The sequence below is a fragment of the Leptopilina boulardi genome, unplaced genomic scaffold (assembly GCF_019393585.1).
Source record: "Leptopilina boulardi isolate dan_hultmark-lab unplaced genomic scaffold, ZJU_Lbou_2.1 LbouV2_303, whole genome shotgun sequence".
Lineage (NCBI taxonomy): Eukaryota > Metazoa > Arthropoda > Insecta > Hymenoptera > Figitidae > Leptopilina > Leptopilina boulardi.
The window spans coordinates 34,063-59,403 of record NW_026137867.1 but is presented as its reverse complement, the minus strand read 5'-3'; the positions used below and the strand labels follow the sequence as shown (position 1 = coordinate 59,403).

At 27.8% G+C, this 25,341-nt stretch overlaps 1 protein-coding gene across 1 annotated transcript; it reads left to right on the top strand.

Annotated features, from left to right (window-relative positions):
* Nucleotides 1–23,499: 23,499 nt before the first annotated feature.
* On the top strand, nt 23,500–25,112 carry LOC127282956 (uncharacterized). The gene is made up of 6 exons (XM_051307557.1): nt 23,500–23,632; nt 23,875–24,051; nt 24,141–24,248; nt 24,493–24,579; nt 24,704–24,832; nt 24,904–25,112. Exons 1-6 carry the CDS (start codon nt 23,527–23,529, stop codon nt 24,963–24,965), a joined length of 669 nt encoding a protein of 222 aa, XP_051163514.1. The 5' UTR covers nt 23,500–23,526; the 3' UTR covers nt 24,966–25,112.
* Nucleotides 25,113–25,341: the final 229 nt, after the last annotated feature.

The window sequence follows — 25,341 nt, the reverse complement described above, 5'->3', positions numbered from 1 at the left end:
TCTTGCGCGCGCTCAACCCAACCCTCGATCTTTTTCCCGTTCCATGAGTAACACAGATCGCATTGTAATGTTCTACTTTGGTGGATTCGACCTCGAAGTAGAACGTTTCCGGAATAACTAAGACAGCCATGGCATTGGGAATGCCACTGTAAACCGGAAACATTCATGTTGGCCAAAGGAGGGAAGAGCTTGATATTCCAAGATTTCATACTGGGATTTCTCAAACGTAGATGATATTCATTCGAGTAACAAAACTTTCTTCCTTCCATCATAATGCAAACGCCATGAGATATATAATAGAAGTTATGATGAGCTTCTATACCCTTGAGATGTATTTCACACTTATTTTTTTTTTATTAATATTATTAAGATTAAAATTATATTGCGATTTCAGAAAATTCCCTGCAGTAATAATGCACAGTCGTTATAAAGAAATATATTGGATTATATAAAACAAGTTTGATAGATGACACGACATAAGTTTTTGTTTTTATTTTTTTTCACGTGGAAAAAATTCTACTTCACGATATAATATTTGTTATTTCCTCTAAGCCACGCCCTAAGAGGTTCTTTTATTAGCCGCGCCTCTAATAGTTCCTCCTACTTTCTTACCACGCCCTACTTGGTTTCATTATAAGCTACGCCTTTTATAGCTCCTCCTACTCTCCCCCTCCTTAACCACGCCTTCTATGAAAACGCTTTCTCTAGATTGTCCACTCTAACAAGGCGTGGCTTAGATAGTTCCTCCTACTTTCTTACCTAAATCACGCCCGAATTGGTCCTTAACCACGCCTTCTGTGAAAACGCTTTTTCTAGATTGTCCACTCTAACAAGGCGTGGTTTAGATAGTTCCTCCTACTTTCTTACCTAAATCACGCCCGAATTGGTCCTTAACCACGCCTTCTGTGAAAACGCTTTTTCTAGATTTTCCACTCTAACAAGGCGTGGCCTTAAGTCACGCCTCTGATAGTTCCTTCTACTTCCTTATATAAACCACGCCTTTAATTGCAACTCCCACTCTTCCCCTCCTTAACCACGCCTTTTATGAAAACGCTTTTTTTGGTTGTTTACTTTAACAAGGCGTGGCCTTAAGTCACGCCTCTGTTAGTTCCTTCTACTTCCTTATACAAACCACGCCTTTAATAGCTCCTCCCACTTTTCTCCTCCTTAACCCCATCTTCTTTGAAAGAGTTTTGAAGAACGTTTTTCTCAATTGTCTACTCCAACAGGGCGTGGCGTCAAGCCACTTCCTAATTGGTTTTGTTATAAGCCACGCCTTTCATAGCTCCTCCTACTCTTCCCCTCCTTATCCACGCCTTCTTTGAAAACGTTTAAAAAACGCTTTCTTTTCCAAAAATGTGGCACAAAATTGAAAGAAATTTAAATAAAAATATAAATTTTTGTCTATTAGTGTTGTATTATTGCCAAAATGTTTTTTTTTCCTTTTTTTGCAACGCTTTCAAACTAAAATTGGCAACGAGAGAAAGCGTCGATTGTTAGTATATTGGAGACTGGAAATGAAACAAATGTTATTTCTGCAAGAAGTAATTTCAATAAGCGAGATAGGCTTAAACTAAAATAAAATACAAAAAAAAGAACGTAAAAAAAAAATGCTGGGATTGACATTGCACGTCAAAGACACTCCCGCAAAATCGAACTGGCACTTTTAACTACCGTATATAACGTCGTTTTCAGCTAGAGAAAATTAATTGAAAAACTCGTAGTGTAATTTCGGTGTATTCATTTTCTCAAAGTGATTAATTTTATAAATATATAATTCAATTTACTAATGTTGAACATTAATTTATAATACAACTCAAATTCAAATAATTGTGTATTTGAAAAGGTAATATAAAATTTACAAATTTCGAAAAGGCGGGGAAATTTTGTGATGTCAATTTTTTAACATCCGATACGACAATTTTATGTCACAAATATAAAGTGTCAAAATTCATTTCCTTCAATGGAGGAAAGTGAAATTTATTTCTCTGTGACTTGAAATTCTTATTCCACTTTTATCAAGTGAGTTGAGAAAAAATTTCTTTTTAAGTTAATAAATAAAATTTAAAAAAATACTCGAACAAGTTTTTTACGTATAAAGTGGATAATTGGGGAAAAATTGAAATTTTTTTTTTTTTATTTTCAAGAAACTTTTTCTTCCTTTTTTTCACGTGAGTCATGTGAAGTATAAACTAGATGAATCTTTGAATTCTGAATTTATTGACCGAATGCAGTGTAAAAACGTGAGACGAATGAAAGAATTGAGGTTTCATCTGTGGTTATGGTTATGGATACAAACTCGAGAGTTCAACCACACAGTTACACATAGAAACGACTTGTACTTTGAATGCATGAGACACTTGGTACAGTGAACGCACACACACATACACAAATATACTACACTTGCAACAAACCGAGCAATCGTGCAGAAATGGCTTTTGTTTAGGAACCTGTTTTCACAGGATAACACATTGTTACTGCACTTCCTTAGAGGGTTAAGAGAACATTTCATTTGGTATATACTCGACAACTAGTTGCAATTTATGTCCTCTTAATTAAAATAAATACTCTCCACAAGAACATGAACTAATTTCTCTAAATGTTAATAACAACACGAAAACAAGTAAATACAAGCATTAATGAAATGAAATAATTTGAAAATTATTTTTATTTTATATTTTTACTTAATTATTATATTATTAAATGGAAATTTTTGTTTATAAGATTTTTCAAAATAATTACTCTAAATTTTTTCATATTTTTAATAAAATATAATAATAAATTTTAATTCGTATTATTTTAAATAAAGAAACTTATTTAATTTTTGAAAATTATACCAAAAAAAAAATTTACTAGTTCTTTAATGTATTATTATTTATTATTAAAATGTAAAATAAAAATTAATTTTAAAAATCTTTTTTAAAAAATTTTCTAATTTGTTTTGATTTTTGTTAATTTTTTAGTGCCATCTGTGTGAGTTTCCACCAGATAGGAACTTGAAAGATACCTCTCGTACCTTCGAGAGTTCATTATCAATTGTCGGCAAAGAAGATTCGCGCATAGTTATCGACGAGATTGTGATCGTTTATTGATAAGGTTTTGTTGGAATTTTGTTAATTTTATTATCCACCAGTAATAAATGTATTCTAATATTTACAATTGGTAAAAAAAATTTCTGTAAACATTGTCTTGTATTTAATTTTAGTTTATATGAATTATTTGCCCTATAAAATTTATTTTAACAATAAAAAAAATTTTAACCTTTAAAATGCAAAAAAAAGTATGTTTATTTGTTTTTTTTTACATATCGATTAACAAAAATAATACATGTGATAATGAAACTGTCATATACATAGGGTTTTGTTAGAGAAGTTTTCAGTTTAATTTGGTTTTCTAGTTGAAACTTTTTGATTTAGATTTGTCACAAAAAGAGGAACTAACTATAATTTGTCAAGTTTGAAAATTATTCATGGTTGAGATGAATGTGTTAATATCCTTGAGTATGAAATACAAAAATAAAAATTTTCTTTTTTGTCTTCTTATAATTTACATAGCGTTATGTTTCACTAAAACAGAGAAAGTTTTTGCTATTCTAGAGAAACATATCGCTGTTCCAGATATAGATTTCTAGTAGAAAAGAAAAATTTTGATTAGACGCAGGTATTCTTATTAATTTTTCACAAAGTACTAAAAGAAAGTTTTAGTTAGACAAAAAAAAAAAAAAAGAAATTGTAATTTCAGTAGTAAAGAACAAGTTTCGTTAAACATAATTTTTTATTAATTTTATAGTTATTGTGTTAGTAACGAGAGATTCTTTCACACAGGGAGTTAAAGTATTGTAAAATTAATCTTAGTAGTAGTAAAACGTTTTGGTCAGACCGAACTTTAAAAAAAATTATTTATTTATTATTATTATTTATTATTATTTATTTTTTATTTTTTTTTATTTTATCCTGTTTGCATTAGTAGTAAACGTCCGTTTTAGTCAGACATAATATTAAGTAAAATAGTAAGTTTTAATTTTACTTTTTAAAGCATAAAATCAGTGATGAAATTTAGTTTTAGTTAGACATTTTTTAACTTCTTGTAATTTACATTGTGAGTTGTGAAAATTAGTTCTAGTCAGACAAAATATTCAGTAAAATAGTAAGTTTTAGTTTTATTTTTACGAGTATTTTATCAGTGATAAAATTCAATTTTAGTCAGACAACACTTTTTGTCTTCTTATAATTTACATTGTAAGTAGTAAAGATATGTTTTAGTCAGACAAAATATCAACTAATATAGTATGTTTTTTTTTTTTATTTTTTCAAGTATTGTATCAGTGATAAAAGTCAATTTTAGTCAGACAATACTATTAAACTTCTTCTATTTTACATTGTAAGTAGTAAAAGTCAGTTTAGTTAGACAAAATTATAGTAAAATAGTAAGTTTTAGTTTTACTTTTTAAAGCATAAAATCAGTGATAAGAGTCAATTTTAGTCAGATAACACTTTTTAACTTTCTGTAATTTACATTGTGAGTAGTAAGAGTCAGTTTTAGTCCGACAAAATTTTTGACTTTAGACTACCACAAAAGTAGAAAGGGGATGGGGGACTATACCAAGTACACAGTGTGTCAAGTTGGTAAATTATTCATAGTTGAGACGAATGAGTTAATAAGCTGCAGTACGAGCTTGGTTGAGGCGGAGATGAGTGATCGTAAATGTAAATCACTTGAGCTTTTGGTATCACGCACGTTCACCGACGGTCGTTAGCGACAAAGTGCGAGCATAAACCCGCAAATATATTTTGCTAAATAACCACTTAAAAAAAAAAAAATTTTTATTTGATTACGTGATTTGACAACCAAACACATTTTTGGTTACTATATTTAGTTCAATCTTCCCATTCCTTACGTTTATTTGCAAATTTTTTTTATTATATTTTATATTTATATAAATATTTATTATATATATTTTATCGAACAGAATTTCCGTTTAATTACTATAATTAATGAAATTTTTTATATTATTTAAAATTGATAAAAATGACAGGAAATTGTAAAAGTCAGAGGGGAAATAAGAATGTTTCAATTGGCAAGACTTTGCTTTCAATAAATAAGTAATTGGCAATTAGAGGAATTGAAAAAGTTTTAGTTTGACTTTTTTTCTTCATTTTTTTCTCTATTTTTTTTTTTTTTTTTTGTAAAGGGAACGAATGCACTTGGAGGAAATATGGATCGTAAAGGGAGAATAAATTTATCCCGTCTTGTGTCTCAATACTGATTGTTGAACGTAAAAAATTGTGCTACATCACTGATTTAATGTGGTTGTATAACAGAGAACGAAACGACGCTGTTGACGGTGTATACTATATATATAAAGAGAGTGTGAGAGAGAGACGGAGGTCTGACACAAGTAACGGGCAATTTCGTGAGTAATGGTTGAAAGGGACGATGGTCTCGTTAAAAAGAAGCTACTATTGAGCTTTTCTGCAAAGTTAAAGACCGAATTCACCAGAAATGTTAACCAATTACATAGATCGTACCACACCTGTACACAAACCTATTTTGCGCAGACATTTCTCCAAATTCAACGAAAAAAAAAAGAAAATCTTTTCTGTTTTGTTTTCCCTAACTCGAAGAACGACAGGAAATCACGTTTTTCAAATTTAAAATGCAAAAATGAAAAATTTACAGCCACATATGAAAATTGATTTCCATTTTGGCAATAAATGATGCAACTCAAAAAAATAGAAAGAAAAGTTTTTGATTCTTTTCAAAAACAAATATTTGTATTAATTTAAAATTTAAAAAATTTTTATATTCTTTTATTATTTTAGGGGAGAGTGGAACAAAACGGGGTACACCCTGTTTTCCATGATAGGTATTTTCATTTGTGTCACCTATTACATATATCTTTTATATTACAACTAACATCATTTTAATTACATAACCAGTATAAAAAAAATTTATTTATTATATTTTATGCGACTTTAAAATTTTAGGTCAAAAGAAAATCGATTTTTTTATCGAAATTAAATCACTTATAAAACTTTTTGTATCGATATATTCGTTTCGGCAAGTATTACATCTTTTTTCAGCATTTATTTACGAGTAATTTTCATTAAAAGTAATTGTTAAATTATTAATAATAAGCTGAGAATTTTACATTTTGTTAAAAAATGCAGTGCGGGGCAAAACCGGGTACCAAACGGTGGGGCAAAATCGGATATATTTAAAATATACATATTTAAATTTTATCTCAAAATAATCGATTTCGAAATCGATGTTTAACTTTCGATATATCAATTATTTACCATATCGATAAATAAACAATAAAAAATTAATAAAAATATGAAAAATTTCGTTTTAAAACATTTAACTGCTGTTATTCATTATTAATATAATATATTTAGATTAAATTTATTGAATATTAATTATTTTCTATAATGTAAGTGTTACGTCTCAAATATAAGAAATAACTTCAGAAATTATATTTTATTTTTATTTATTTCCGCTTCGGTGATTCAGGGTAATCCTGTTTCATTTACAGAGCAGAAGGCTCTGAACTAAGGGTACAGGTAAGAAAGAGAATAGAAATTTTTATGATTAAGTTACAATTTTATTTAGACAAATTTTTAGGGTTAAAATAGTTCGTTCTTATGCGAGAGAGAGGGAATCTCAAACCAACCAATCCAGGAAATGAGTTCAGCATTCAACTGAAATAAGGAATGTAAGGGTTACCACAAATATACGACAAGTTTAGAAAGTTAGGAGTAAAAATATAAGACACTTACCTTAAAATTCAGTAGTAGATAAGTTTCAATAAAGAAAAGGACCACTGCTGTGTCCTTTGTTGACACAGGAAAAAGAGCTGGTACCAGCGTGAGTTATGACGTCCGGAAGGTTGACGGGCCCAGGTATAACCGCAGGTCCGGAGTTCTATTAGGCGTGACGAATGTCCGAATAATGAGTCTCTTCCAAATAAATAGATAATTGCCCAATGCAATAAGTAGTGATGATCCTCGTTTTATGTAGAGGGTATTGATGCTTGATTTTCACTTTGATATAAGAGAATTATGCACTTGTACTATAAGACGTCGACTGGCACCAAGAATGAGATTGATACGTATGAAGATAATTTGAGAACTAGTTGATGTTATACGTATGAAGAGGATCCCAGAACTAGTTGATGTTATACGTATGAAGAGGATCCCAGAACTGATCTCTCCATGAAAATGTAGCCCTTTTATACTGAGTTTTCGTAAGAGAATAGATAAAATTTTATTGTCCTACTATATATTTTCACCCTAATTTTGGAAGTCAAAGTTCAGTCCTTCTCTCTCAGTTGAACGTAAAAAGGGGGGTGTGAACCAGCTTCTTCAAGATACAAAAAGTATGACTATGATTATTCGCAGCTGTACTCTTCTAATGTGGTGATACCACAGGGGTTCGTCACATAGGATAATTGGAAAGAGCGCATTTATTACATCGTTTGATTTTAGCACATAGGGGAAATTAGAAAGGGATCATTTTGTTTTGTGGGGGTGTGAGCTCTTCTGGTATCATAAAAGATTTCTCGCTTCTATTTGTATGTATACAGAAATAGAAATACAGTAGATTGTCGTAGAAGGATACAAAACGCAGGGGTCTTTTATATATAAAAGAATGATGTTTAGTTGCACGAAAAAAAGGGGCGGAAATTGAACATTTAAGAGAAAAGTATTTAGAGGCGTAACAAAAACACGTGTGCTTGTCGCAGAGACATATAACTCGGTATTGATTAAAAGGATTCTTATAATTATGAATGTAAAAGTTACGGTGACGTGACACCTCCCCCCTTTAAAATTCGGAAATTAGAAATGAAATTGAATAATTTACGAATTCAGTTTTTGAGAAGAGTTAAGTTATTTGAGGGAAATGTCACTTACAATTTTGATTATATTATGTAAAGTTTTTAGACATCAATGTTTAAAAGACCTAAGAGAAAATACGTCATACACATAATATAGTTTCACACCTTATTCACACCAAGTTAAGATACAAGTTTATATATATTGAAAAATACATACGAATATTATTGTTAATGATTTCAAAGATTTTCACACATATCCCGTACTATCATTTTTGAGTTAATAGTCATACATGATTTAAAAATGATTTAATCATAGAGATTGGGATCTTATGTATAGAAGCATATACAAATTTGAAATACTTTCGTAAAAGCTCACAGAATTAGTAGAAGTAGTATATAAAAAGGAATTTTAATTATATTTATAAAGACACTCATACCATGTATTATACAAGATTTTAAGGATGCATTATTATTATTTGCTCTTTACACATTGGTTAATTTAGAATAAGATATAAGTTTTCAATAAATAGTGCATACAGATAGATTACATTCTGATGATGACAGAGTTCAACTATTTTTTTTTCATACATAATTTATACTTTTGAAATGTTATATTATTCTGTTAAAGATTTTCATCCACATATATTTACGAAAAGGAGGAAGGCAGAAAAAAAAAATTTCTAACATTTTTCTTTCTGAACGCAGGTATAATTTTTGAAACAGATTTATATAAGCTTATACATCCCTCCCTCCTTTAAGAGAAAAACGAGAAGCATTCGAAGTTTTGACATGAATAGAATTTACAACATTGATTTAAAGAATTTTTGCTTTAATATTAATTAATTGGATAATTTTCGTTTTTTTTTTTTTATTGTAACAATTTCTTGCTATATGATATTTTTCGAAACATTGCTCACAAGATAAGCTGCATTTGCTTAATTAGAATTTTCTTTTTTTACTCTAAGTGTCGATATATTATAATCATATTGTTTACACACTCATTGTGACATTAGTTGCAATCCTTCCTTTTATCTTTATCAATAGAATTTTTTTTCAATTTTTGATTTCGATATAATCATTCCATGTTCTAAATGACATATTGCTATTTTTTAATTCCTCGACTTCGGTAATCAATATATTGGTTTAAAAAACTAAATTCGATTGATAAATTCTCCATAACACGAATTGGAAAATTTATTTATTTTTACCATGCCCGTTCATATTACCTAAAGGAATATAAGATTCTATCAGGTAACGTTGTTCTCATTTTCAAGACTACATGTTTCTTTTCTTTTTTTCTTTTTTAAAATAAATAATTTTTTAAATCGATGACATTTTTCAATTAGGCTTATAGTTTACGAGATATTTACGATTTTATCTGGCATCTTTTATATAAATTTTCGAATATTTTGAATTTGGAAAAAAAAAATTCAATCTCGATTTACATGTTTTAGATTCCAAAATTTCGTGTCACATTGTGGTAATCAAATTTCGGTATTTATACGAACTACAAGAAAATGAAGTTTAAGAATTTAAAAAAAATTGATTTTTTTTTTTTTTTTTTTTTAATTTTTGAATATTTGAATTTAGGAAAAAAAACAAAATATTAATATGAAACTTTCTTATATGAAATATTTAAAAGAAAAAAAAGTAAATTTTATAATGTAAAAATAGATCCTGGAAGAAAAATAGCAAATATTAATATAATGAATGTCCATAATATATTTTAATCACCTGAAACAGAAATATCTCTATATTATTATCAATTATTTAATGTCTCTTTTTTATTATATCTAAAAATTAAAATGTATGCTTAAGAAAATACTCCAGTTGTTTAATATAAAATTCGAGTAATCTGTATTTATTACAGATAATTATATATTTTTTATAATATTTATTTATTTTGTTACTGACAATGCCTTTTTTTATTTGTATTTTAATGCTTAAGAATATGCAAAACTGGATTATTTACTTTAATAAAAAAGTTAATTGTATAAATGGAGAATTATAATTATAAGAGCAAACAATAATGTTGCAAAAGCAAATTGTTTTGTTTATGTGTATTTAGTGAATATATTGAAGGATGTGTATTAAGATTTGAATTAATTCACTATTCTTGCTATATTTTATAGAAATGTTTAAATTAATTTTGGTTAGCATGATGAATATGAGACAAGCGAAGTCTGTTAATGTGTACAATTTTTGGTGATTTATTTATTTTAATTTTTATGTTTCCTTTACTCAATATTTCTAATACTTCATGTGGTCCTGTATATTGATTACCTAATTTTTTCGGTTTAGGACCTTGTAATAAAAATACACTATCTCCGATTTTAAAATTTTGAGGGTTAGCTTTACGATCATAGTAAGTTTTTGATTTTTCTTTAGATTCAATTAAATTTTTCTGCGCGAGAGATTGAATATCATGTAATTTTGTAACTAATTTTACTAAATAGTCATCATAAGTCTCGAGTTTTTCTTCTTCCAAAAGTGGTAAACTTGAAGGTAATCTTGGTAATCTACCGAAAACTAACTCATAGGGTGTACATTTAGTACCTTCATGGACGCTTGTATTATAAGAAAACATAGCTAATTCTAACAAATCGTCCCATTGAGTATTTTTATTAATGAATTGTTTAAGATATTCTGCTAATACATGATGTGATCTTTCTAATGAACCATTTGATTGAGGGTGAAAAGAAGTTGTTTTAAATTGCCGAATGCGAAATCGTTTTGCTAATCGTTTCATAAGATTGCTCAAAAAATTTGTACCTTGATCTGTTAAAACGCCTTTTGGAGAGCCAAAAGTACAAATGAATTTCTTTACAAAAGCATCAGCTATTGTACTGGCTTGTTGATTTGGTAAGGGGACAGCAATAGAATATTTTGTTAAGCAGTCTTGTATAGTTAAAATGCATTCATTTCCCGATTCTGTTGCTGGCAAAGGTCCTACTATATCCATAGAAATTTTTTCGAACGCGGTTCCTGGTGTATCAGTAATAACCATTGGGTTTTTAGTTTTTACTCGAACTAACTTTTTCAACTGACATTGTAAACATGCTTGAATATATTTTTGAATGTCTAATTTCATATTTTCCCAAAAATATTTTTGCCGAATTCTGTTATAGGTTTTCGTAACTCCCTTGTGACCGCCTATAGCAGAGGAATGTGCTTCTTCAATCAAAATTTGTCTTTGTTCAGTTGTTGCATATTGAACATAACCTTTACAAATTATAACTTTAGTACAAGAATCTTGAAAAGTTTCTTTAAGAATTAATTCGATATCTTGCCAATTTACGTGATTAATGACTGTTGTTTTTGCAATACTAACTGATTTTAATTTTAATTTTTCTGTTAAATTTTTGAATGATTCAATTGTTAATTTGATATTATTTGTTATTTGAGTAAGACTTTCACTTGATTCTGTAGTAATTGGTAAAGCAATGTGTAAAAAATTTCCTTTTTTAATTTCTTTAGCTTCATTAATTAACAAATTTTTGAATTGAGGAAGTTCATTTTGTTTATTTAGACTTCGAGAACCATTATCTAAAGGGACACCTGTTGTAGATAAAAAGTACGCATAATTATCTTTCCGCATTCTTAACTGGTCTTTACATTCCACTACATTAGTACATAAGGGTCCATCAATTGATTTTTCTAATTCACCCACGTTTTGTTCGTTTAGAAAAGGGTCGAGGGGGAACTTAGGAGGGGGCTCGGCAGGAGGGCGTTGACATTCATGCTCATTATTGATTTTTCTTTGAGTTTGTTTTGAATTTGAAATTTCATTAGGAAAATATATTTCCTCTAAATCATCGGAATCACTTTCATATTCTTCTTCTATATATTCTTTACTTTTCGATTTCGCACTATCTTCAATAATTTCTTCATGAGGAAAATCTTCAACACTATCATCACTTGAACTTACATATTCTTCCGCACTAAAAGGTTGATAAAATTGATTTTGTTTAATATATTCTGGATCTGAATTTTCTTCTGAATCTTCACTTTCGCACTGATTATCTTCACTAATTTTACGCGTTTTTTGTTTAGAAATTGATCCTTTAGGCCTACCTCTTTTTCTTTTGATGAAATTTTCATCCTCATCAGTCATTAAATCTTCATTATAATTTATCTTTTGCAAATTTTCGCGATTTCTAAGATTTCGAACGGATTTTTGAATAATTTCTTGATTTCGCGGACTTTGAATAGATTTTGCATTTTTCACATTTTTCGAATTTCGCACATTGATTTCACTTCGCCTTAATTTAATTTCATCGATTTTATTACTAGAATTAGATTTCTTTGATTTAGAATTTTTCATTTCTTCACTTGAATTTTTCACTTTTTCACTTGATTTTTGACACGAACGTTGCACTTTTCCTTTTAAATTCTTGGAACTAGTAGCTTCTTCTCTTAATTTTTTCGATTTCCTTCTAGTCATCACTGCAATACATTTATCACTTTCAAGATTTATCGGATACTCTTCATTATTAATTTTTCCACAAAGTTTTTTAACTTTTTTATTTTTCGTACTCTCAGATATCAAACTTATTATTTTTTTAACAAGATTTAATTCATTATTCGTAGATACACTTTCAACATTTATTTTGTCAGTAAATTCTTCATTACAATAAACACCATCATCTTCGATTTCATCTGAATTTTCGTTTTCTTCATTGTCGTCTTCTTCTTCGTCATATTCTTCTTTTTCTTCTTCTTCGTATTCTGGGATGCAGCGATCAAATTTTTTCACATAAGTTACTGGATTTCGGGATAATGCATCCGCATTAACATTCATTTTTCCTGCCTTGTATAACATCTCAAAATCGTATTCAGCTAATTTTAATTTCCATCTTGTTACGCGAGAACAAGGATCACTTGATTTTTGAAACCATAATAATGGTTTATGATCGGTAACAATTTTAAATCTCCTACCATAGAGAAAATGTCTAAAATGTAAAACACAATATACAATCGCGAGGGCCTCTTTATTATAAGTGTCGTATTTTACTTCATGTTCGTTTAAAGATCTTGACGCATAAGCAATGGGTTTATCTTTACCAATTTCGCCTTGTGATAATATGCCGCCAATAGCATAACCGGATGCATCAGTTGTAAGTATAAAAGGTTTTTCAAAATCTGGTCTTTGTAGGAGTGGTTCTTCGCAAAGTTCATTTTTTAAAATTTCGAAAGCTACTTGTTGTTTATCTGTCCATTGAAAAGTTACGTCCTTTTTTAAAAGTTGCGTCAAAGGACCTGATTTTTTTGAAAAATTATTAATGAATCTTCGATAATAACCGGCAAGACCTAAGAATTGTTTTATATTTTTTACGTTTTTGGGAACTGGAAAATTTTTAACAGCAATTATCTTTTTCGGATCAGGTCGGACTCCATTTTTATCGATTATGTGTCCAAGATAAACTACTTCGGGTCTGAGAAATTCGCATTTATCTGGTTGCAATTTTAAATTCGCGTTACACAGTCGAGACATAAAATTATCAAATTTTTCTTGATGTTCTTCAAGAGTATTTGCAAAAATTACTACATCATCAAGGTATACAAATAAATCTGTACCAATAAGACCGGATAGACAACAATTCATTAATCTTTGAAAACAACTTGGCGCGTTCTTTAAACCGAAAGGCATACGGTCAAATTCATAATGACCATATGGGGTTGAAAAGGCTGTTTTGTGAGAATCTTTTGGGCTCATTTTAATTTGATGAAAACCGGAAGCTAAGTCAAACACAGAGAAGTATTGCGCATTTCCAAGGGTCTCGAGCACTTCGTTTATATTCGGTAGGGGAAAAAAGTCGGTTATTGTTTTTTCATTTAATTTGCGAAAGTCTAATACCATTCGCCATTTTTTATTTCCATGACTGTCATTTTTCTTAGGCACGATCCATACTGGTGTATTATATGGGGATTGAGAAGGTTTGATTATTTTATTTTTTAAAAGTTCACTTGTTTGTCTTAAAAGTTCTTCTTTATGCACTGGGGGAAATCTGTATTGTCGCGTAAATACTGGTTCGTCGTCTTTAGTAGGGATGTTATGTTGGAGAACATTGGTAGCTGTTAAATATTCACCTGGTAAATGAAATCTTTCAGAATATTCCACGATTAATGCTTCTACATGTTTTAATTCATCTGGTTTTAAATGATCTAAACGAAGTGAATCTAATATTTTTTCAATTCTTTCTTTACCCGTAATATTATAAAATCCAAATTGCTTATCGCACAAGGTTTCTGAATATACAAAATTGTCAAATAATTTTTCCGCGGTGTTATTTTCAATATTTATTTTATTATTTTTAATTTGATTTGAATCAGAGGAGTTATTAAAAACTTCGTCATATTCTTGTAACATTACTTTCGGAATTTGTATTTTTACTGAATTTGATAGTGTATTTGCTGCTTTTACGTATGCTTTACCATTATTATTTGTGACTATAGCGTTTCCTATGTAAACTCCAGGTTCAGTATTTAAAAGTGGAACATATCCTTCTTTTAAATTAGAATTTTCAACAAATAAAAATATGTCAGATATTGATCGAGGTGGGAGAGTAATAAAATTTCTTGATGCGAAATAGAACATTTTTCCTTTAACTTCTAAACATTTTTCAGCATAATTAATTTTGACATTATTATCTGTAAAATATTCTGATCCTAAAACTCCATCTTCTTCTATGGGAACTTCATTAGGTATTATGTTAAAAGTTGTGGGATAACCGAAAATATTTAATTTTGTTTGTCCTAATGTGTGTACTGGGTGTTCATTTATACCTGTTAATTGAATTTTCTTTAATTTATTTAAAGTCATTGTAGAATCAAGCATTTTTTCTTTTAAAAGATTTAATCCTGCTCCTGTATCAATCATTAAATGAAGTGGTTTAGAAACTGTATTAACATAAATAGATGGTATCATATTTCCTTTAGTACAATTGATTTGAATGGTTTCTAAATGTTCAGATATTTGCTTTTTAGGCACGCTTTTTCTTTTAGCACCTGTCCCATCGTACCTGATATGGGAAGGTATTATTCGTTTCCCTGGTTCATTAAAGTGGATGATCGATACTGTTGACCTTGATTATAATTATTATATTCTCTTTTTCTGCAATTTTTAATAACATGCCCACGATTTTTGCAATATTTACAAGTAACATTAAAAAATCTGTTTTGCTGATTAGTACGAAAATCATTTTTATTTGGAAATTGTGAGTTTGTTTTATTATGTAAATTTTGGGGAAAACCCGAGAATCGTAATTGTAAAGGGGAATGCTTTTGTTCACTAAACGAGGGGGACATCCCTCTTCTTAGATAATAGACAGGTGGTCTCTGCTTCATGCGGAATACGGAGCGCTGGTACCTATGCTGTGATGAGTATTGATTTTTTTCTGACCTACGACAAGTGCGTGAAGTATGTCCTTCTACATTACAATTTTGACATACTACTATATCTGCACTAGCAAATGTAATTTTTGCATTATTTGGCCTACAAGAATTTTCTTTTCTAAGCTCTACAACCGCATTTAATTTTCGTTCTGCCTCTAATGCTTTGTTTGTTGTTTCTTTTAAAGTTATGCAATCTGGAATTCGAATTTCTAATTCTGGACGTAGTCCTCGACGAAAACAGGTCATTATATCTACTTCTAAAGTTTCTAACATCGTTTTGGATAATTTACCGTCTTTACTCGATAATCTGTATGAGTCAAAAATCTGATCCGATAATTCTTTTACTCGATTCGCATACGATATAACACTTTCATTTTCCTTCATAAAAATATTTCCTAACTCTCCTTGCAATTGATAGATACTTTTATTTGGTAAATATATCTTCTTTAAATGAGCTTCTAACTCCAAAATTGTTTTAAAAATATTTCCCGATATTGATTTTCTAACTTCTCCTATTAACTTTCCACGAATTAATTTTACTAAATTTTCCTCCACTTGGGATGAATCTGGCAACATTAATTTTGCTTCATGGCAACCTTCTATAAATGAAACTACTGGAATATTTTTTCCATCGAACACAGGCACTAATTCTAACGCGTCGCGAAGAGATACTTGTTGATTATTAGGTAACGACATAACTAAGCTTTTTATTTCACTTTTGTATCACTTTCATTTAGAATTTTGATTTGTGTTTATGAGTGTAAATAAAAAAAAATTAATAAAGGAATTTCTAGATTTGTTGGTTCAAGGATATTTTTCTCTCTCATTTATATATTTGAAATTATTTAAGGAAAAATGATTTTTTTTTTTAATTTCTCTTTTTTTTTTTTATCACAACAAATGATGCACCAAAAATTATACTGTTAATGCATCGATTTTTATATTATTAGTTTAAATTCTCTTTTTTGTTCACAACGGACAATACACCAAAAATTATATTTTTAGTGCATAGATTTTAAATTTATATTCTCTTTCCTGTTCACAACGGCCGATGCACCAAAAATAATATTTCCTCTGTTACGTCTCAAATATAAGAAATAACTTCAGAAATTATATTTTATTTTTATTTATTTCCGCTTCGGTGATTCAGGGTAATCCTGTTTCATTTACAGAGCAGAAGGCTCTGAACTAAGGGTACAGGTAAGAAAGAGAATAGAAATTTTTATGATTAAGTTACAATTTTATTTAGACAAATTTTTAGGGTTAAAATAGTTCGTTCTTATGCGAGAGAGAGGGAATCTCAAACCAACCAATCCAGGAAATGAGTTCAGCATTCAACTGAAATAAGGAATGTAAGGGTTACCACAAATATACGACAAGTTTAGAAAGTTAGGAGTAAAAATATAAGACACTTACCTTAAAATTCAGTAGTAGATAAGTTTCAATAAAGAAAAGGACCACTGCTGTGTCCTTTGTTGACACAGGAAAAAGAGCTGGTACCAGCGTGAGTTATGACGTCCGGAAGGTTGACGGGCCCAGGTATAACCGCAGGTCCGGAGTTCTATTAGGCGTGACGAATGTCCGAATAATGAGTCTCTTCCAAATAAATAGATAATTGCCCAATGCAATAAGTAGTGATGATCCTCGTTTTATGTAGAGGGTATTGATGCTTGATTTTCACTTTGATATAAGAGAATTATGCACTTGTACTATAAGACGTCGACTGGCACCAAGAATGAGATTGATACGTATGAAGATAATTTGAGAACTAGTTGATGTTATACGTATGAAGAGGATCCCAGAACTAGTTGATGTTATACGTATGAAGAGGATCCCAGAACTGATCTCTCCATGAAAATGTAGCCCTTTTATACTGAGTTTTCGTAAGAGAATAGATAAAATTTTATTGTCCTACTATATATTTTCACCCTAATTTTGGAAGTCAAAGTTCAGTCCTTCTCTCTCAGTTGAACGTAAAAAGGGGGGTGTGAACCAGCTTCTTCAAGATACAAAAAGTATGACTATGATTATTCGCAGCTGTACTCTTCTAATGTGGTGATACCACAGGGGTTCGTCACATAGGATAATTGGAAAGAGCGCATTTATTACATCGTTTGATTTTAGCACATAGGGGAAATTAGAAAGGGATCATTTTGTTTTGTGGGGGTGTGAGCTCTTCTGGTATCATAAAAGATTTCTCGCTTCTATTTGTATGTATACAGAAATAGAAATACAGTAGATTGTCGTAGAAGGATACAAAACGCAGGGGTCTTTTATATATAAAAGAATGATGTTTAGTTGCACGAAAAAAGGGGCGGAAATTGAACATTTAAGAGAAAAGTATTTAGAGGCGTAACAAAAACACGTGTGTTTGTCGCAGAGACATATAACTCGGTATTGATTAAAAGGATTCTTATAATTATGAATGTAAAAGTTACGGTGACGTGACATAAGTGATATATAATAATAATTGAACAAAAAGTTAAAGAATATTCCATGATTTATATATTTTCTTGATGGTACCCGGTTTTGCCCCACCATCGGGGCAAAACGGGGTACTTTGCATTTTTTTTTTGAAAAAGCTGGTTTAAATTGATCAAAAAAATTTTTTTCATGCAATCGACCTTATTTTCTTATTCTCTAATGTTCAAGGAAGAACTTTCAACGACATTTAAACTTTATTTGATAGATTCTTTGTAAACTGAGAATTCCAAAAAGGTACCCCGTTTTTCCCCACTCTCCCCTATACATTATTTTAATTTTTAGTTATAGGGTCAGTTGGGATAAATGGGGACAAAATCGTTATTTTTCACAAATTACGTAAGTTTCTTCATTTAAAAAGTAATATTTGCGGGTTTATATTTTTTTTAAGTTGTTATTTACATTCCCAGGATTAATTTTATGCAGCAGAAAAAAATTTAGATAAGCTTTAAACGCATATGAAACTGACTGTCCCCATTTACTCCAAAATTTAGAAAATTTCATAAAATTTGGGGTAAATGGGGACAGCATAGTTTCTAAGAAAGTTTTAAGAAAAAAGTTTCCTTAAGTATATTACTGTATTAAGGGATGAAAAAACTTAAAAAAAATTTGTAGTAGATATATAATAGTTGAACCAATTAAAATTTTTTTATTTTTTTTTTTTATTTCAGTATTTTGTCTCGCATTTGAAAAAAACGGACTTAAAAATCATACCAAATTTTTTTTTTATTCCTTACGACTCCCATAACAGAAATTCACTTGAATTTTTGATTTTTGTTAATTTGGTTAATAATGAAAAGCTGTCCCCATTTACCCTGTGTTTTCAAATTTTTGGGGTAAATGGGGACAGCTTGTCATTATTAACCAAATTAACAAAAATCAAAAATTCAAGTGAATTTCTCTTATGGGAGTCATAAGGAATAAGAAAAAAATTTGTTATGATTTTTAAGTCTGTTTTCTTTGAAATGCGAGAGAAAATACTGAAACAGTTTGACTTTGATTTTCAAGTTTTTATGCATTGAGCGATAACTTTTTTTATCTTGCTGCCAATTGTCAAGATAAAAACTTGAAAATACTTAAAACCTCTTGCAGGTGATCTGAGGTTAAAATATTGACGTTGAACTTCATTTTAAAACTGTAAATTAAGCTCCAAAACTTCTTGTCCCCATTTACCCCCTGTCCCCATTTACTCCAACTGATCCTATTTGAAATGATTTTTCAATTTAATTTTATGATAATTATAAACAGTTTTTAAAATTTAGTTAAGAGCAAAATTTCAAGGATAAGTTATTGAAATCTTAAATTCTCAAGTTTTCCTTAATTCCTGACTTAAAGCAAATAATTTCTGAGATTCAGTCCACGTGCAAGTTTTCAAACTCGTTGAGGGGAGGGAGGGGGAAGATTAAAGTTTGAAGCTAAAAAGATACTAGGCATGTTTATTTAGTAATTAATGAAACTAGTATTTTGCTCTTTACAAACGCAGAGGGATTTTTGAGTAGTGTATATATATATAAAACAAAGATCATATTTAAATCAGTTCATTCTCATTCAAGAGTCGTTTAAGAAACAGTTAATTTGAAGTTTTTGGCATCGCGTCGCTATCATAGAATTTAACAATTATTTTGTAACGATAAAACGTTTTAAAGTATTATAATTATAGTATCTGTGAGTAAAATTACAATTATATTAAAATTTTTCTTATTTAAAACTCATTAGTAATAGCATCTTATTAGTCAGACTAATTATATAAATATAATTATTTTATTATACATTTTTTTTCTTTCATTTTTTTAGGTATATAAATATAAAATAATATAATATAAATATAATATATTAAATTATATATTGTATTATATATAATATATATATATATATATATAATTTATTACATCATATATTATAATTATAATTGTGAATAAATCTTTTATCAGTAGTAAAAGATAGTTAGGTAATTTATTATCTGTTAAAAAAAATCGTGAATAATAGTAAAAATTTAGGTTACGAGAATATTTTTTTTTTTTTTTTTGCATAAAATTATGTAAATCAAAATATTTACAAATTTTTTTTTTTTATAGTTATTTGCCTATGGTACTAACATATAATTTTCATCACAGAGGCTTTCGTCAAAAGATTAATTGCCTGCTTTAAATGTGATTATTCCCCTCTGCGCCATAAAAAGAAGCTTATACTCGCATATAAAAGATTATATGAGTTTTGTGGACACAAAACATTATGTTCATAGTCACACGTTGACGTATAATATCTTCCTTCCTGGGTCAACTGTTCTCACACCCCTTGCAAAAGAGAGAGAGAGAGTGAAAGAAAGACTCTTGTGCCTGTGAGATAATAAATAATTTAGTCCCGGAAAATGTTGCGAATTATTACAGTTCGCACAGGTTTTGTATAGACCCGTTGAATTTCCGGATTTAAGAGTGGAAAAATGTAAGCAAAAAGGAGAGAGAGAGAGAGAAAGACTAAAATTCAGAGGGAAGAAGTCATCTCGTTGAAAATGTTACAGATAGTGTTTTGTACTTTCAACACTGTCAGAATTTTCCATTTATTCTTCTCTTACTCATTTTCCATGTAAAACTCAAGTACTTGATGTTATTATTATTATTAGCCAACGTACATTTCACATGAGGATAACGAGCACAACATATATAAATATATTCGTTGAGGGAAAATTGCATTTTACTCGGTTTATTATACTAACGATGTAATATCACTCCCTTTTATGCTCGAGACTGTTTGACTAAAATACGAATCCACTATTGTTGCAATAAAGGATGTAACTGTGGCTTTTTAGGATCTGACTTCATTTTCCTGAAGCTTTTTGAAGTATTCGGTAAGTTTCATGGGAAAATAACTTTTTATCGACTATCACGAAAAAAAAAAAATCACATTGTTTCCTATTACGGAGAAATTGCTGATTCAATCTAGGGGCAAGCAATTTTATTTGACTTCATTTTAATTTCAATATTAAAAGCACTTTCTGGGAAAAATTTTTTTTTTCACATGTACAATGGAGAAAATTAATTTTTTAAAAAAAGAATTTTTAAAGAAAAATTTGTTGATTGAAGAAAATTAATTTTTTAATTAAAGAATTCTTGTGCTTAATGAAAAATTTAATTACAATTTTTAGGGTATAAAAAATATTATTTTTATTTAAAAAAAAACGTTTTTAAATGCACAAAAAATTTTATTTTATAATTTCAATATTTAAAAAAATATTAATATTTAATATTTCGCACATTCTGCGAAATTTTTATTTTTCTTTACATTTTTTGTAGACTGAAGAAAATTAATTTTTTAAAGAAACAATTACTGTGCTTATTAAAAAATGTAATTTATTAACAAGTAAATTAATAAAAAATAATAATTTTTAGGAGATAAAAAAATGTTTATGATAAAAAAAACGTTTTTAAATGCACAAAAATGAAATTTTTATTTTATTATTCCTTTTTTTCAAGCTTTCAAATCTGTACAATTCTGTCATATAAAAGGATAATAAAAAATGAATAAATTTCCATTTGGACAATTAAATTTTTTACTTAAATATAATATAGATATGAAAACAAAATATACGATCAAATTGGTACATAAAAAAAAATGCTACATCACTTTTTTTCTCTGAGGAGGAAAAATTGAAAAATTTTTTTTAATAGATTAATAATGTTTTAATTTTTTAGTTTAAAATTTTTTTCTATAAATTTCTAAATTTTTTTTTGAATAAAATTTATATGGAATTTACAAAATAACTGAAATATGTGAACTAGTTGAAATGATACATTTTGATTGAATGTTCCTTGCATTCTTGACAGAGAGAAAATATTGTTTCGGATATCGGAAGCACAAACTCGAGTCACTATTCACTTACAATGACCATTAATTTTGAAATTTTTCGAAATGTAACGACGATATATATAAGTTCTTTTATACTAATGTCCCTCTGACTTTACTTTTATACGTCGCATTAGAGGTAATAAATGAAGCGCAATGCGCACTTATAAATTATGACTCGCCGTCGAAGGGATTTATTTGGGGGCGGAGTGAACGCAGTGAAAAAGCCACACTGGGGGCAGTTTAATGTGGTTAAAAGAGGGGACGTGAAAATAAGGCTCAAGTTTTTTTTTTCTTTTTTTTTTTCAAGATCAGAGACTTTTACTGCTTTCTCAGTTACGATTACCCTCTTTCTCTATTATATAAAATACACTCAACAATTTCTTGACATGTGAGATTAATTTACAAAAATGATTCGCAATAATGAAATCGACACTGAAACTCATCTTTTTCAAACAGAAATATAATCTCACAGAGTAATGTAGAAAATGCGAGGGAATTTTTTATATATAAAGAAATGATGAATTTTTTTTTCCAAAAATTTGAGGAATAAAAAACAATAAAGAAAAGTGAAAAATAGAGTAACTTTTACGAAAATTTCTTGTAAATATGAAAAGAATGAAGAAAAATTTTTTGCAGACAAATATTAAAAAAAAAATTTAAATATAAAAAATAAAAATACCTATTTAAAAAAATAAAATAAGTTGATTAAAAAAGTAATTTTTTTTATTATTACTCGAGCTTTAAAAAAAAATAATAATGAAACAATACAGTGATGAAAAATTGAATGAACAAAAAAGAGGAAAAATCTACAGAAACTGTTATTTTATAATTCCACAATAGAAAGTGAATTTTCAATTTTATAATTTAATGAAAACTTGACAAGTGTATATCAAATAAATTAAAATATAAAAAGAAGATAATAATTTCTTTTAATCTCTCCTGGTCAAACAAAATTGTAGTTTATATTACATATAAAAAAAGAGGGTGGTTACCATGAAAAATTCTTAATATTTGTGAATTTTTTTTTTTTTAAATATTTAAAGCGTGTTTTATTTATTTTTTTTTTTAGAAATAGAAGAGAAATTTTTTTTTTATCTTTCCATTCAGTATTTTCAATATTCGCGGATTTAGTTACTCTATCGCGAGAAACGTGTACCTCTCTACTTTTCACATCGTCGAACACGAAAGATTTCCTTACATATTCTTTTTCCCATTTTTGAGTTATGTGGGTCACATTGATGTCTCAAGTTTCACATATTGTAATGCATATTTTATCAAACAAAAGCGAATCAAAAAATTGTGGCCAATTCTCAAGGTGCGTGAAAAATTGCATTGATAAAACAAAAATCGTTCTATTGCTATTTTTTTTATAAAGCTGTTCAAAAATAAAAAATAATGAATAAAAATTCAAAAAAATTTATTCTTGAACAAAAATTATAAATTTTTTGAAACAATAATTTTTTTACTCTAAAAATTGTTGTTATTGAATTTCAATGTGAGAAAAATTTATATTCTATTGGATTTTTTTTTTGCTACTTATCTACTACATAAAGAAATTATAATATTCTTTCAAGTGTCTATTAAACTTGAAATGAATGAATTAGAATACAAACAAAAGCACTTGGATATTTATTAGTATACAATAAAATTTACATCTGTTTGAATAAATAATAAAAAATTACAATAAAAAAAAAAAAATATTTATTGAATTTTTTTTAATTAGACTCAAATTATATGCTTCTTTTAATATTCTATTATATTTACAAAAGAAGCATACTTTTGAAAAAATAAAACAAATTTAACAACAATGAAATTAAATAAACATTGAAAGTGGTATTATTATTTAAAAGAAAAAAGAAATATAATAAATTTTTCGCTAAATGATAAAAATTTACTATAAAAGGAAATGTCTTTTAATTTCATTTCAAAATTTAATTTCAAATAAAATTTACGAATTTAAATTCTCTATAATGAATTTTGTTAAAATTTTTGCAATTTTGTTAGTAATTGATAAAACTCGACATGTAAATGGAGAAATATTGCTTAAAGGTTACAATGCTAAAAGTTCTGCAGAAAGTGAGTATAAAATAAAATCTATTTTGATTATTTTTAAAAATAAATAATTACTTAATACCTAAATAATAAATAAAATAATTATAATTATTTAATAATTATATTATTATTATTTAATAACTAAATAACTATTTAATTAATAAAATAATTTTAGTTATTTAATTATTAAAATAATTATTTTTTTATTTAAAAAAAAATGGTTCTTTATTTATTATAAAATTAATTTAATTTATGAAATTTTTCAGTTGTATGTGGACCACGTGATATGTATGTAAAAAATGGTCGTTATTATTGCTACAGTATTGGTGAGACAATTTTAAATGAATACGAAAAACAGTATGGTTTAAAAGCAAGATTAAAACTGAATTATTATGAAGAATATCAAAAATTAATTGACACAATCGAAAGTAATTCATTCTGTGGTAAGTACTTAGCATAATACCATCAATCAGATCCATTATAGATATATTTTATAATTCATTAATTTTTGAAATTACGTTTTTAATTATAGAGGACGAGCCAAATGATTTACTTCTATTACTTTTTCCAAATGATTATGAAAAATATGTTGCTATTGGAAAAGTTATTCGAAAATTTCGTAATATCTCTTCATATTGCGGTAAAATAAATATTTTTCAACATTTTTATAATTATTAATTATTAAATAATACAATTTTTACAAGAAATTAATATTTATTTAGCAAACAATAAACAAATATTGATATAAATAAATTACAAACTAGAATTATTATTAATTAATTGATTGATTATTTATTTATTAAATTAATTTTTTCATCAGAATAGAAATTTTATAGTAAAATAGTTAAAGAAAAAAGAAATTAATAAAAATATTTATTATGTAGGTAAAATGGCAATGATGACAGGGGAAATGTTAACTGCACATAAATTAGAAGCAAAGATCCAACAACTTTTAGATGAGGGGATTTGTGGTATGATTATGAATTGTTATTATTAATTGAAAAACATTGTAATAAAATATAATTTATTGAAAGGTGGAAAGATTCATATTTGTCTCTTCTTATTTAAAAGCAATATAATAATTTTTCTTTTTAGAAAAAGTGAAAAAAGATGCAGAACAAGGAAGTATAACGAGAGATTCAAAGAGATTGCAAGAAATGGGAAGAGTTCTTAAAAAGAATGAATATTGTGGCAACCTCGAATCGTTGGGAAAAAAAATTTGTCGTAAGTTTTTTTTTCTCTCCAAAACACAAAAATTAAATATTTAATATATTAATAATTAATTTTAATTTTAGGCAGAGTCTTTCCTGCATGGATCGTTTGTGCAATAGCCAAATTATTTGGTGCCGATGTTTAATAAATTTAAAATAATAATTTTTGGAATAAATTTCAATTTTTTAAAATAATAATTTTCGAATATAGAAAAACGTCTACAATATTATTTGTACAAAAATTTAGCCAAAACAAATGTAGATAAAAAATAAATATATTTATTTGTTCTATATTTGCGTTTATTAACGCTTTTTTAACTCGCAGTCTTTTATTTTTTTTTTTATCGAAAAATGATAAAAGCTTTAATAGTTTTATCAGCGAAATAATAGTTAACACTAAACATTGAAGATAAAAATCCATTATTATAGTAAAAAAAAAAATTACAATTTTTCAGTAGATTGTTTTAAAATTATAAAAGCATTTTTTTTGTCAATTATTTTTAAATTTTAAATGAATTCAAG